This window comes from Suricata suricatta, chromosome 9 (assembly GCF_006229205.1).
Source record: "Suricata suricatta isolate VVHF042 chromosome 9, meerkat_22Aug2017_6uvM2_HiC, whole genome shotgun sequence".
In the NCBI taxonomy this organism is placed as follows: Eukaryota; Metazoa; Chordata; class Mammalia; order Carnivora; family Herpestidae; genus Suricata; species Suricata suricatta.
The window spans coordinates 10,245,849-10,258,404 of record NC_043708.1 but is presented as its reverse complement, the minus strand read 5'-3'; the positions used below and the strand labels follow the sequence as shown (position 1 = coordinate 10,258,404).

Genomic DNA, 12,556 nt, shown 5'->3' with positions numbered 1-12,556 from the left:
CAGTGCCGTCATTCGACATGAGCTTCCTTATCATGCTCTTCTCTTTTTGACAGTATTTCTGAGTCTGTATCCATCCTTTTTTTATTCCTTCCTTTCATTGAGAAAAGCTGGGTTTTTTTCCAGAACTACCCTTCTGCCTGTTTTTGTAGTTAAACCTCTTCCTGCTTCTTGCTTCCTGAGGTCTCCATCCTCTTTTTTACGTCTGCAATATTTTTCTTTTTCCTTTGCAGAGAAAATGCTTAAGTAGTGATTGGCATTTTTATTTCTTCTTTTAATGTTTATTTTTTAAGAGAGACAGAGTGCAAGTGAGGGAGGGGCAGAGAGAGAAGGAGACACAGAATCCAAGGAAGGCCTGATGTGGGGCTTGAACCCACAAACCACGAGATCATGACTTGAGCCGAGGTCAGATGCTTAACTGACTGAGCCACCAGGCGTCCCTATTTTTTTTTTAATTTTTAATTTTATTTATTTATTTTTAATTTTTTAAATGTTTATTTATTTTTTGAGAGAGAGACAGCATGCAAGCAGGGGAGGAAGAGAGAGAGGGAGACACAGAATTGGAAGCTCAGGCTCTAGGCTCCAAGCTGTCAGCATAGAGCCCAAAGCAGGGCTCGAATCCATTAACTATGGTTCATGACCTGAGCTGAAGTCACACACTCAACCGACTGAGCCACCCAGGCGCCCCTATTTATTTATTTTTAATGATTTATTTATCTAAGTAATCTCTACACCAAATGTGGGGCTTGAACTCATGACTCTGAGATCAAGAGTCACATACTCTTCCAACTGAACCAATTAGGTACTCCGTGATTGATATTTTTAAATGAACTGTTCAATTATTTGAATTCTGGATTAGATAGGCATAACCTAAGGAAAAGTCGATAATTCCTTTCTCATTATTCCAGAGATTAAGGTTGACTTTCTCTTTTTCCAGATTTTGAAATCTTTTTTAATCAGACTAAGTGATTTCACTGTGGATATGTGTGTGTTTCCTTTCATTGAACCCACAGTAACCAAAGTATCTGCGGAGGATGATGGGTTGGTGCTGAACGTTGATGGAATAGGTGATCAGGAAGTCCTCAAACCTGAAAATGGAGATCATCAAGACAGTACCCTCAGAGAGGATGTTCCAGAACACGGAAAGGATGCGGTCAAGGAAGTTAACGCAGAGCAGAGTAACGAACCATGTACCAGCTCTAGTTCTGCATCTGATCTCCAGGTAACATATGAAGTCTAAGCCATCAAAGAAATAAAGCTTAAGCAAAATTAATTCCGCAGGCTCTGTAGCTGTGGATCTCAACTATAAAGTACCCTTTGCCTAAAGAAATTCCTTTTATACAGTCTAAGCTATGAAAACTGTCACTGTAAAAAACACACTTCAAAACTTAATTTTATTTCAGACAGGACTTAAGAATCAACATCTCAACCCAGAATCACAGTCTGGCTGCAAACTTCAAGAGCTTAAGGCTAAGCAGTTTATAAAGAAAGACACAGCCGCCTACTGGCCCCTGAACTGGCGTAGCAAGTTATGTACCTGCAGAGACTGTATGGTGAGCGCCTGGTCAAGGGCAAGGTTACTCTGGTATATCGACTGGTGCTTAGAATAAGACCTTCTGAAAAATATGTGTATGAAATTGATGTTAGGACTGTAGAGAACTCGGAAATATTTCATAGTAAACACATTTGTGAAATGCTATTTGTAGTCTGAATGCTTGGGGAAGAAATTAAGAATTATGCAATACTTTTTATTATCTTCATTTTTTTTTACTTCATTTTAGTGGAAAATAGAAATTCTTATCTTTTATATCAGAATTTGCTTGGGAATAAAAATTACTTGAACGTTACAGTAAGTCAGTGGCTTTCATTTTTAATTAAAAAAATTTTTTTAAATGGTTTTTAAATAAAGATCTTTGAGACCATAGAACACCTACTGGGAAGTTGGGAGATTCCTAAAAGAGATTTGGGCAAAAAGAATAAATCATTCTCATTCACACAATTCTGTACTATAAGGCTCAGGCTTTTCTGGCAATTAATCTAAAAAATAAATAAATAAATTTTTAGTGATTCTCCTGAGGTTGACTTTCCGGGAATGATGTACGTATGTTCTAATGGTAAACCGGTTTTACTTTTTGAAGAAAATGTATGGCGACCTCGACGTGCTGTTCCTGACGGATGAATATGACACGGTTCTGGCTTACGAAAACAAGGGCAAGGTCGACCAGGCAGCTGACAGGAGAGACCCGCTAATGGACACCCTTAACAGCATGGACAGAGTCCAGCAGGTGGAACTTATTTGTGGTAAGTGCTGTTTGAACCAGAAGTCTTGAAGTTCATAAAGCTTCTTGTACTGTCAAAATACATATAAGGAAAACTTGTAATACCTACAGTTTTAATATAACACAGAAAAAGCTTAAGATTGGAATTATGGAGTAGGCTTCAGTGACGCTTGCCGACGGTAGCGCTGCTGTGAGTTTCGCGGTGATTACCACTGAGTCAGCGTTAGGTGCTAGAGTGGTTACGTGCTTGGGAGACCTTACGTGCCGTTCTGCCTCAGCGAAGATGTATGAGTACGGAGTAACAATTTCTTTGCCCATCTGTTGAAACAGTTTTCATGGAGCATTACGCGTCCTCTTTCTGAGCAACTCGTGTCATCTTTTTGAGGTCCTTGAGGCTGCTTTAGGGGTTCACAGGGAACCGCCAGAGGGGCAGATATCCCTGAGCCCTGGACTGCAGGCGTCTACATTTTTTCCCTCCAGCATGACCCACTGATTTTAGTAATTTCCACCCCAGTCAGTCTCAGATGCCGCCACCTCTGGGGCATTGATCATTTCTATCTTATTTTTAACTCTCTGATTGATTTCTTTTCTCTTTATTAAACTTAAAAGCTTTTTGAGGATGGAGGCTGCATTTGAAGGATTTTTGTAGCACTCAGGGTGCCTCATACATAATATGAGCTGTTGGGTGAGTGAAACGAGTTTGAAACTTAAAGTTTGAGGAGTCCAAGATTATTTCAACTACTAGAATTCCAGAGAGATAGGAAACCCTTTAAAAAATTCTTAGCTAGGGGCATCTAGGTGACTCAGTCAGTTAAGCGTCTGACTTCATCTCAGGTCATGATCTCACAGTTTGTGAGTTCGAGCCCCTCTGTGGGCTCTGTGCTGACAGCTCAGAGCCTGGACCTACTTCAGAGTCTGTGTCTCCTTCTCTCTCTGCCCCTCCCCCATTTGTGCTCTGTCTCTCTCTGTCTCTAAAAATAAATAAATGAGGGGCGCCTGGGTGGCTCAGTCAGTTCAATGTCTGACTTTGGCTCAGGTCATGATCTCACTGCTTGAGTTCGAGTCCCATATCAGGCTCTGCTGGCTGCTCAGAGCCTGGAGCCTGCTTTACATTCTGTCTTGCTCTCTCTCTCGGCCCCTCCCCCACTCATGCTCTGTCTCTCTTTCACTCTAACATAAATAAAACATTAAAAAAAATTTTTTTAAAGAAAAAAATAAGTGAAAAAACATTCTTAGCTAATCTTTTTGGAATGAGGATTTTTTTTTTAGTTTTTTGTTTGTTGTTTGTTTTGCTTGCTTATTTGTTTTAAGAAGTAGGATCCTCAGTATCAAAATGAAAGAACTTGAGGGGCGCCTGGGTGGCTCAGTTGGTTAAACATCCGGCTTCAGCTCAGGTCATGATCTCACGGTTTGTGGGTTTGAGCCCCGCGTCGGGCTCTGTTCTGACCGCTCAGAGCCTGGAGCCTGCTTCAGATTCTGTGTTCCCCTCTCTCTCTGACCCTCCCCTCTCTATCTGTCTCTCAAAAACAAATTAAAAAAAAACATAAAAAAATTATTTAAAAAAACCAAAATGAAAGAACTTGAGAGAAATTGGGAGCAAGTTTCCATGCATGTTTCATTTAGAGAAAAATTTAAAGTATTAACCTACTCAACCATCAGTGGGAAAGAAGCTCTTTGTTTTAAAAGCAAATGACTCATCTAAAGTCTATGTACCTTTTTGGTTGTTTTGATTTAGAATACAATGACTTGAAGACTGAACTTAAAGATTATCTCAAGAGATTTGCTGATGAAGGCACGGTATGTATGTTGCATTACAGAATGTTACTCATAGCTCTGCATTTTGAAAAAACTGTTTATTATCTTGGATGAAAAAATGACTGTGTGTCTTAACCTGGATCTTTAAGAGGGGATTGCGGGCAGGGCTCGGGAATCAGGAGCAGGTGGTCGGTCAGTCAAGGGCCTGGCCTCACCGGGAGTCCTTTCCAGCTCTGGGCTTGGGGAGGAGTGGGAGGCAGTCACACGGGGTCTGGAGAGCGCCTCTGCGGCTGAGGGGAGGCCGGGACCCTGGCAGAGGTCCTTGGAGGAGGAAGAGGAAATGACCAGCAGGGAAAAATTAATTCCAGATCCCTTATTTTGGACTTTGGATTCTATAATTTAGAATAAAAGAATATCAAAATTGAGGCTAAAATATTTTTCTGGCTAGTAAGAGAGTCTATCTACTTTCAAGAGTGACACTGATTCTAAAATGAATAATATTTAAAATCATCATGGGGCGCCTGTGTGGCTCAATTGGTTGAGCGTCCGACTTTGGCTCAGGTCATAATCTCGCGGTTCATGGGTTTGAGCCCCGTGTCAGGGTCTGTGCTGACAGCTTGGAGCCTGGAGCCTGCTTTGGATTTGATCTGTCTCTCTCTCTGACTCTCCCCGGCTCACACTGTGTCTCTCTCAAAAAAATGAGTAAACATTAAAAAAAAATGGTTTAAATAATCTTCCAGATTAATTTATAAGTACTACCTCGCTCTTTATTATTCATACGTTTGTGACAGAATTTTTTCCTGAAATACTTTTCTGTCTTCCAAAGGCAGATATAAAACAAAATTTAACTTTTCTTGTTCTAAGGCTGTCCTTATAGACAGTTGATGCTTTGTTCTGCTATGTCTGGACACAGAAATCAAGTCACATGTGGGTCTGACGGGTACTGGGAAGTGTGCTAAGGCTTGCTTGCTTGCCTTTTGTAATGTTTGTTTTATTTTGAGGGGGAGAGAGAGAAAATCCCAGGCGGACTCTGCATTGTCAGTGTGGCTCAGTCTTATAACCCTGGGGTCATGACCTGAGCCAAAAGCAAGAGTGAACCGCCCGAGCCCCCTAGGCGCCCCCAGACTTGTTTTCTTGGAAGGAGTGTCTGCCATGTTGCGTGGGCCGCTCTCCTTGCTCGTGAAGGTGGGACGGACTTGGGGCTTTTGGGGGCACAGGATCGCAGCGCTGCCTTTCTGCAAAGTGAGTTGTGAAGTCAGAAGTTTAGAGTTTTGTCTTTAGTAGATTTCTTATTTGTTTAGAGATTGTTCTCTGTGGTCACTGTCTACATCCTCCTGTGTCTCCGCAGTTCTGAAACGAGTTATTCCCGTCCCTCTGCCTACCGCAGACTCACGCTTCTCTTTTGCTAGAACTAAGAATGCTCATAGGTGTAACTGGTTTTCACTTTGGCCCGATTTCATTTCTTTAATGTTTATTCATTTGTGAGAGAGCACAGAGAGCGGGACAGAGAATCCCAAGCTGGCTCTGTGCTGACAGCAGAGAGCCTGATGCGAGGCTCGAACTCATGAACCACGAGATTGTGACCTGAGCTGAAGTCGGACCCTCAACCGACTGAGCCACCCAGGTGCACTTGGCACTATTGTTTTTGTTTTTAATGTTATTTATTTTTGAGAGAGAGAGAGAATGAGTGGGGAAAGGGCAGAGAAAGAGGGAGACACAGACTCTGAAGCAGATTCCAGGCTCTGAGCTGTAGAGCCTCATGTTGAACCCATTATCTGTGAGATCATGACCTGAGCCAAAGTCAGACGCTTAACCAACTGAGCCCCCCAGGTCCCCAGCACTTTTGTTTTTTAATCACAATAAAGTTGGCACACACTCTTATATTAGTTTCAGGTGCATGTTGATATCTGTACTATTAATGGCCATTTCAGGTCTTTGCATATGTGTTAAAGCATGTGTGTCTTTTTTTTTTTTAATTTTTAAAAAATGTTTATTTTTGAGAAAAAGAGAGCAAGCAGAGGAGGGGCAGAGAGAGACAAAGACACAGAATCTTAAGCAGGCTCTGATGCGGGGCTCAAACTCACAAACTGAAATCATGACCTGAGCCGAGGTTGGACACTTAACTGACTGAGCCCCCCGCCAGGCGCCCAGAGTATGTGTGTTCTTGACTCTACTCTTGTGCGGTTTGTGGTCAGAAGGCTCTTTATTGATTTGACCACACGTACTTAAGATCATGTAAAAGATACAGTCTTTTTCCATTCACATTTGAAACAAGCAATTTTTTTAAAAAAGTTTATTCATTTATTTTGAGGGAGAGAGAGTGCGCAAGCAGGGAAGAGGCAGAGAGAGAGTGGGAGAGAGAGAATCCTAAGCAGGCTCTGTTCTCTCAGTGCAGAGCCCAACGCGGGGCTCAATCCCATGAACTGTGATATCCTGACCTAAGCTGAAATCAAGAGTCGGACACTTGACTGAGCCTCCCCAGGCGCCCCTGAAACCAGCAATGGTCTTCAGTCTTCACTTGGATCTTCAACATAGGGATCTTTGTCATCACTAGGGCCGCTTTTTATGAATCTATGATAATTTTTTAATCTAATATGATGAGTTAAAAAGACATGAAAATATACTTATTGTTTATTCTATGACATTATGAACTAGGTCTTTACAAAAACAAATAAAAACTTTAAGTTTTGGGGGCGCCTGGGTGGAGCAGTTGGTTAAGCATCCAGCTTCGGCTCAGGTCATGATCTCCTAGTTCGCCAGTTCGAGTCCTGTGTCAGGTTCTGTGCTGATAGCAAAGCTCAGAACCTGGAGCTTCTTCAAATTCTGTCTCCCTCTCTCTCTGCCCCTCCCCTGCTCAGGCTCTGTCTCTCTGTCTCTCAAAAATAAACAAACTTTAAAAAAAAAAAAAACGAACTTCAAATTTCAATAAGTTTAATCTACTTTGGTTGTATTTGTTCACATAAGATTATAAATTCTAGATGTTCTCAGGTGATGGACTGCCTTTTATTTTATATTTGTGTCTGACTATAAAAGAAGAACACTCAGGGGCCCTGGATAGCTCAGTCAGTTGAGTGTCCCACTTCAGCTCAGGTCATGGTTTCGGAGTTTGTGAGTTCGAGCCCCACATCGGGCTTGCTACTGCTGTTGGCCTAGACTTGCTTTGGATCCTCTGTCCCCTTCTCTCTCTCCCCCTCCTCCACTCAGGCTCTCTCAAAAATAAATATTAAAAATAAGTAAGATTTAAAAAACACTTAGGAACTACAAAACTTCTGAAAGAAACCAATATATAATGATTTATATTGAGCCCCAGTATTTATTCGTTAACATTTCTCCTCTGCATGTTGGCCGTGACCATTTTGAGGGTCAGAAGCTAAAAATTACATGCTCTGACTTACGTGCTTTTACATCCCCTCTCCTAACATCCTGGCAGGAAATTTTTTTTTTTTTTTTTGCCTTTCAGTGTTTAGTGTTGGCCATCCAAGGTAGGGACAGATCCTTCCAGTTGGAATTTCTAAGTGTCCTTTATATTAGCATTTTGTAAGTGTGAATTTCCAAGCCAGTTAGCAAATATATTAGAGCTTTGAGCTTTCATATCAAAAGCATCTTCAGTATCTAGATCTTGAATCCATCAAGGGTTCTGAGTCCTCCCTGCCTGACTCGGTGCTTGTGAAATCGGTGTATCAGTTACTAGTCTGTGGTTTTCCATTTCGAGGATGAATGAGTGTTTTCCCCCGTGGAACTGACTCACGTCTGCTGGGTGTGTGTGTGTGTGTGTGTGTGGGTGGGTGGGGGTGTGGGGGTGTGTGGTGTGTGGGTGTGTTGGCAGCACTTGCCCTTGGGGGGGGGAGCATTTTATATCCAAGTATTTATCTACCTTCTTGGTTTTTCCCCTCCCTCTGGCTCACCTGCATTCACGAGCTTCTTCTCTTCCCCGCCCTCGCCCTGCGGCACCTGCGTTCCTTCAGAACTACCAGAATGTGTTACCTTTGTAATTAACAAGTAAATTAGCACACCTGTCTCCTGTGATAGACCGGAGGCAGCTGTTGGGTCAGGGCAGCTGGCGGAGGCACCCCTGGGTGGGGCTCCTGCCAGATTTTCCCAGTTTACTTTTTGGTCCATATTGTCCCTTTGTCTCCTTTTCTTATTTCTAGTGTTTTATTTTGCTAATATTTTGAACACCTATGTGTGATGCTCTGATCTTTTCCCAATCAGATGGAAGACAAATTTCTCGTTGCATAAAGTGCATATTCCATTGACTTAGAGCTGTGCTGCTTTACCTTTTTGTTGCCAGTTATTCTTTTTAGGCGGCAAACATCTCTAAATTTGGACTCCTGAAGAGGGAAAAGTTTCTTAGTTCCTTTTTTCCATTAAGGAAGAAAACATAAATCTCAAAGCAAAACAGACTTTCCTGTGGGCACTCACGCAGTGCTGAAGGGTGTTCCCAAGAGACAGCTGTGGTCCTGGGCGCGGGCAGTGGGCTTGGGAGAACTTCAGGCGCTCAGTTAACAACTTACTCCGTGGGGCGTCTGGGGGGCTCAGTTGGTTACACTTCCAGCTTCGGGTCAGGTCATGATCTCATGGCTTACGAGTTCGAGCCTCTGTTGGAGTCCGTGCTGACAGCTCAGAGCCTGGAGCCTGCTCCCGATTCTGTGTGTCCCTCTCTCTGCCCTCTGCTGCTTGTGCACTCACTCTCTCTGAAAATAATTAAACATTTAAAAAATTTAAAAAACCCAAGGACTTACTATGTGCCAGGCAGTGTTTTACAAGCATTAAATCCGATCGAATCGTCCATCCTGGTAGATGGGTGCTGCTTTTATTTCATTTCGGGTCAGGAAGGCACGGTGGGTTGTGGAAGCTGCGCTCTCCGCACTGCTCCGCTCTTCGTGGCCGTGTGACCAGGGCCCAGCCGCGTCCGTGCGCCTGCACGAATGAGCGCCCTATCGGACAGCGATAGGGTGATTAGTTACACATTCAAATCATTCTCTTTTTTCTTTTTAAGTTTATTTATTTTGAGAGAGAGCACGAGCAGGGGAGAGTGACAGGGAGACACAGAGAGAATCCCAGGCAGGCTCCGTGCCATCAGTGCAGAGCCCGACACGGGTCTTGAACTTACGAAAATGGTGAGATTGTGACCTGAGCTGAAATCAGCTCAACCGAGCCGCCCGGTGCCCCGAGAAGACTTCTCATCAGCCACGTCGTCCAGCCCGCCCGGGAGCAGTGGGCCGTGACTGCTGCTCCGCACCGCGTCTCCCTTTCCTCATCTTCGCTTTTTCTTCCACAGGTTGTTAAGAGAGAGGACATCCAGCAGTTCTTTGAAGAGTTTCAGTCAAAAAAGCGGAGGAGAGTGGACGGGATGCAGTACTACTGCAGCTAGAGGGGACGGTGGCGCCTGCCCATCCGGGCCAGCGCCAAGGCCACTTACTGTGCCGGGAATAAAAGAGGCGTGTCTCACATCTGGTCCTGTTCCGGCCTCCCCTTGGAGAGGCCCCCCCCCCCCTCGCCCTTGAGCTTCCTTTCCTCCTTAACCGCTGTCGCCGCAATGTTTGTGCTGATTTCACAACGGCACCCCCGACTCCAACTCCGCTGTTGCAGCTCATTCCAGACTGCCGGCCGCCGGCGGACTGCTAGACAACCCCCAGGTCATTCGCTTAGAAGTTTTAAGAAGTTTGATTTGGTTTTGAGACAGTAAATTACTTGGTTTTTGTTTTTGTTTTTTTCCCTAACGATTTGTTCTTTAACTTCTGGACGTGTCTACTCTGCCACAGAGCTCTTCCGCCCTGGGCCCCCTCAGGCCGGGGCCTGGCGGGAGCGGCCTTCCTGGCCGCCGCAAGCCCTCCAGGGCCCTCACCCCTCCGATCGTGGTGCCTTGGGTCAGAGCTGCCTCAGGCCTGGTCTGCCTCTCCTGCCACATCCGAGCTTGGGCGAGTGTGGTGGCGGCTCAGAGGGCGTCTCCAAGGTCGCCTGCCCTGGGCCCGACCCCCGGCAGAGTCAGGGCTGATGGTTTTCTTGGCTGGACGTCGGTCACGAGCAGGGAGAGTGGCCGATGGCGGGACTGAGGAAGCCAGCCTTTGTTACGATTTTTACTAATAAAGTGACAACTTCACTCACAACTCCACTGGCACTAGAATACTAGCATTTCGGTACTGTCGTGCTCCCTGGGCTTCCGGCGGGAAATTCGCCAGTGTCCTAGCCCCTCTTCTGCTGCCTAGAAAACAGACCGGGTACGACCCTGTGAAATCTTAGTGGTTTACAAAGTCCTCTGGATTTCTTTACCTTATCAGGGATATTCATAAGCATATATTAAAAACGGACCTATTTTGATATTCTGTTATGAAAATGTTATTAGAACCCCAATAAATTATTTTCCCCTTAAATCTGTGCTGAAGGCGAAAACAGAACCGGTTTAGCTCACGTGTAGCGCAGAGCAGGGAGGGCCCTGGTGAGGAAGAGGCTCCGAACAAGGCCCCCGGGGCCCCGCGTGTTGAGCTTCATGTAAATAAATGTTCGAGTCCGCAGCCGGCTAACGACCACGAGACCGGCTTCTGAAGAACCTTGTGGAATGCTGGGTTTAAGGGGAATGTTGGGTTTCAGTTGGTAAGAAGTCTCTTTCCAGCCCTCGGCCTGTGCGGGAAACACCTTTGATAAACCCAGGCCTCAGTTGCTCTCCCGCTGGAGCAACACGGTCTCTCCTGACAACAGGGGACACACCTCAAGTATGTGACCCTAAGCACCGGAGGCTTTGGGGCCACACGTGTACACTGATTTTCCTTTGTGTGTGCAGCCGCTGCATAGGCCTGTCCCTGGAGGCGATGACCCGGCCTGCAGGACGGCAGGGCCTCCAGGACAGCGGCCGCCCTGTGGTGGTCTGCGTCTGCACCAGGTTCCTGATGGCACATCCCCACGAAGAGGGCTGCGTGGGGCCGCAGGAGGTGCTCACGTGCCCTGAGCTGGCCTTGCGGGAAAGCGAGGTGGAGACGCCGGGGCCTCCTCGAGGTCGTCCCCAGTCCCCAGCTCGGGGACCCTCTTCGAAGCCCGAGGATCCCTGAGCACCCGCTGTGGTTGCGCTGGCATGTCGCTGTGGCCGGAAAGCGGCTGTCTCCTCCGACGTTTGCTTTCACTGCCAGGACGTCCCTTGCTCTGATGACGGGTCAGGACCGGGTCTCGGAGGCGACGCCTGACCGCGCAGCGCGGTAACACGCCTCACGCAGGGCTGAAGGGCTCGTTGAGAAAGGTACTGCTCCTCCTTTTACATTAACCAGAAAACCTCTTTTCTTTCCGTCTGTGTTCACACCCAGTTTTCTTACTGACCGTAACGGACCGTCTCTTCTCGTAGAGACTGATTTTGGCCAACACGCGGCAGTTGATACGGATGCATGTTTTATGCCGAACGAGAATATGATCTTAGTTGCTTTTAAGGAATTCTGGCCTCGTATGTGCATTTTTGTAGACTTGTTACTGGACTTACAATTATACACTTCAATCAGGTTTCCGTAAAATTTAAATAAAACCAGTTCCACAAAATAGTGGCTTTTCAGACTCTTTCTAGTCCTATTTAAATGTGCACAGCCTCCCTCTGCAGCTTCTAAGACACACGAAGACGATGTATTATTGCAGCGCTCCTGCCCTGGGGCCCTGCTCACGCAGAGACTGGCCAACTTCTCCCCTGCTGTTCTAGAGGATGTGGCCTGGTCTGAGGCCCGCCAGCAGAGCCCCTGCTACCGGGAGGGGCCGGGGCTCCTGTCGGCCACCCCCCCCCCCCCCCGTCCCTGGGGCCTGGGTTGTGGCCAGGGGCAGTGTGTCCAAGTGCCACTGTGTGTGGAGAGAAGCCAGGAGCCCATGGTGTGGGGAAAGGGAGGTCCGCCTAGAGGCCCATCTTTGGCCTCACCCCAGCTCTTGCTTCTGTGAAAATTATTCAGACTTGTGGTCGCCACCAATGGGGAGTTAAGCTCAGGTGAACGGAGTGCTTGCCGTCTGTGGCCCCGGAACTGCCCACATGTCTGGAAACTCAGTGGAAAAGTCCAGAAAGCCACAACCAGCCTTTTTGCTTGGGAAAATACGCCAAGGACTGGGAGACCGAGGTGAGCACCGGGGACATTACCCTTGATGCCGGGAGAGCCCCGGTTCTCCCAGCTCCCGGAAGTACGGCAGGACCTCGGTAGGGACCTGGCTCAGCGCCCCAGTGACGAGTGTGGTCTGGGGAACGTGGGAACCGCGGGAAGCCAGCCCAGTTCCCAGCAGCCAGTGGCACTGTCTCCCAGCCAGGTCACCTTGAAGGGGCTGCTGGATGCAAGCCTTGGTCGGAGGAGGCACGTAGCATTTGGCACGGGGCGGAAGCCAAATGTGCCTCACTTGCCCCCCTGAACCCACTGGGCACTAGATGGTCTTCAGCTAACAATCACTGGGCCCCTAGGTTAGAAGGGACCGGAGAAGTCACCCAGCCTCCCCTTGTGACAGGACAGGAGATCCGCCCTCACGGATGATCCTCACAGGTGACCTATTCTGCTCTTGGCCATTTGACTCCCTTG

The 12,556-nt window shown here is 46.8% G+C and overlaps 1 protein-coding gene across 1 annotated transcript in view; it reads left to right on the top strand.

Moving 5' to 3' along the window:
- Positions 1-11,552, top strand: part of UBR7 (ubiquitin protein ligase E3 component n-recognin 7 (putative)) — a 20,261-nt gene extending 8,709 nt beyond the window's left edge. The window contains exons 7-11 of the mRNA XM_029950783.1: positions 1,011-1,219; positions 1,401-1,550; positions 2,136-2,298; positions 4,012-4,073; positions 9,313-11,552. Of these exons, the coding sequence (XP_029806643.1) occupies positions 1,011-1,219; positions 1,401-1,550; positions 2,136-2,298; positions 4,012-4,073; positions 9,313-9,405 (677 nt within the window). The 3' untranslated portion in view covers positions 9,406-11,552. The remainder of the gene's footprint in view (positions 1-1,010; positions 1,220-1,400; positions 1,551-2,135; positions 2,299-4,011; positions 4,074-9,312) is intronic.
- The last annotated feature ends 1,004 nt before the right edge of the window (positions 11,553-12,556 follow it).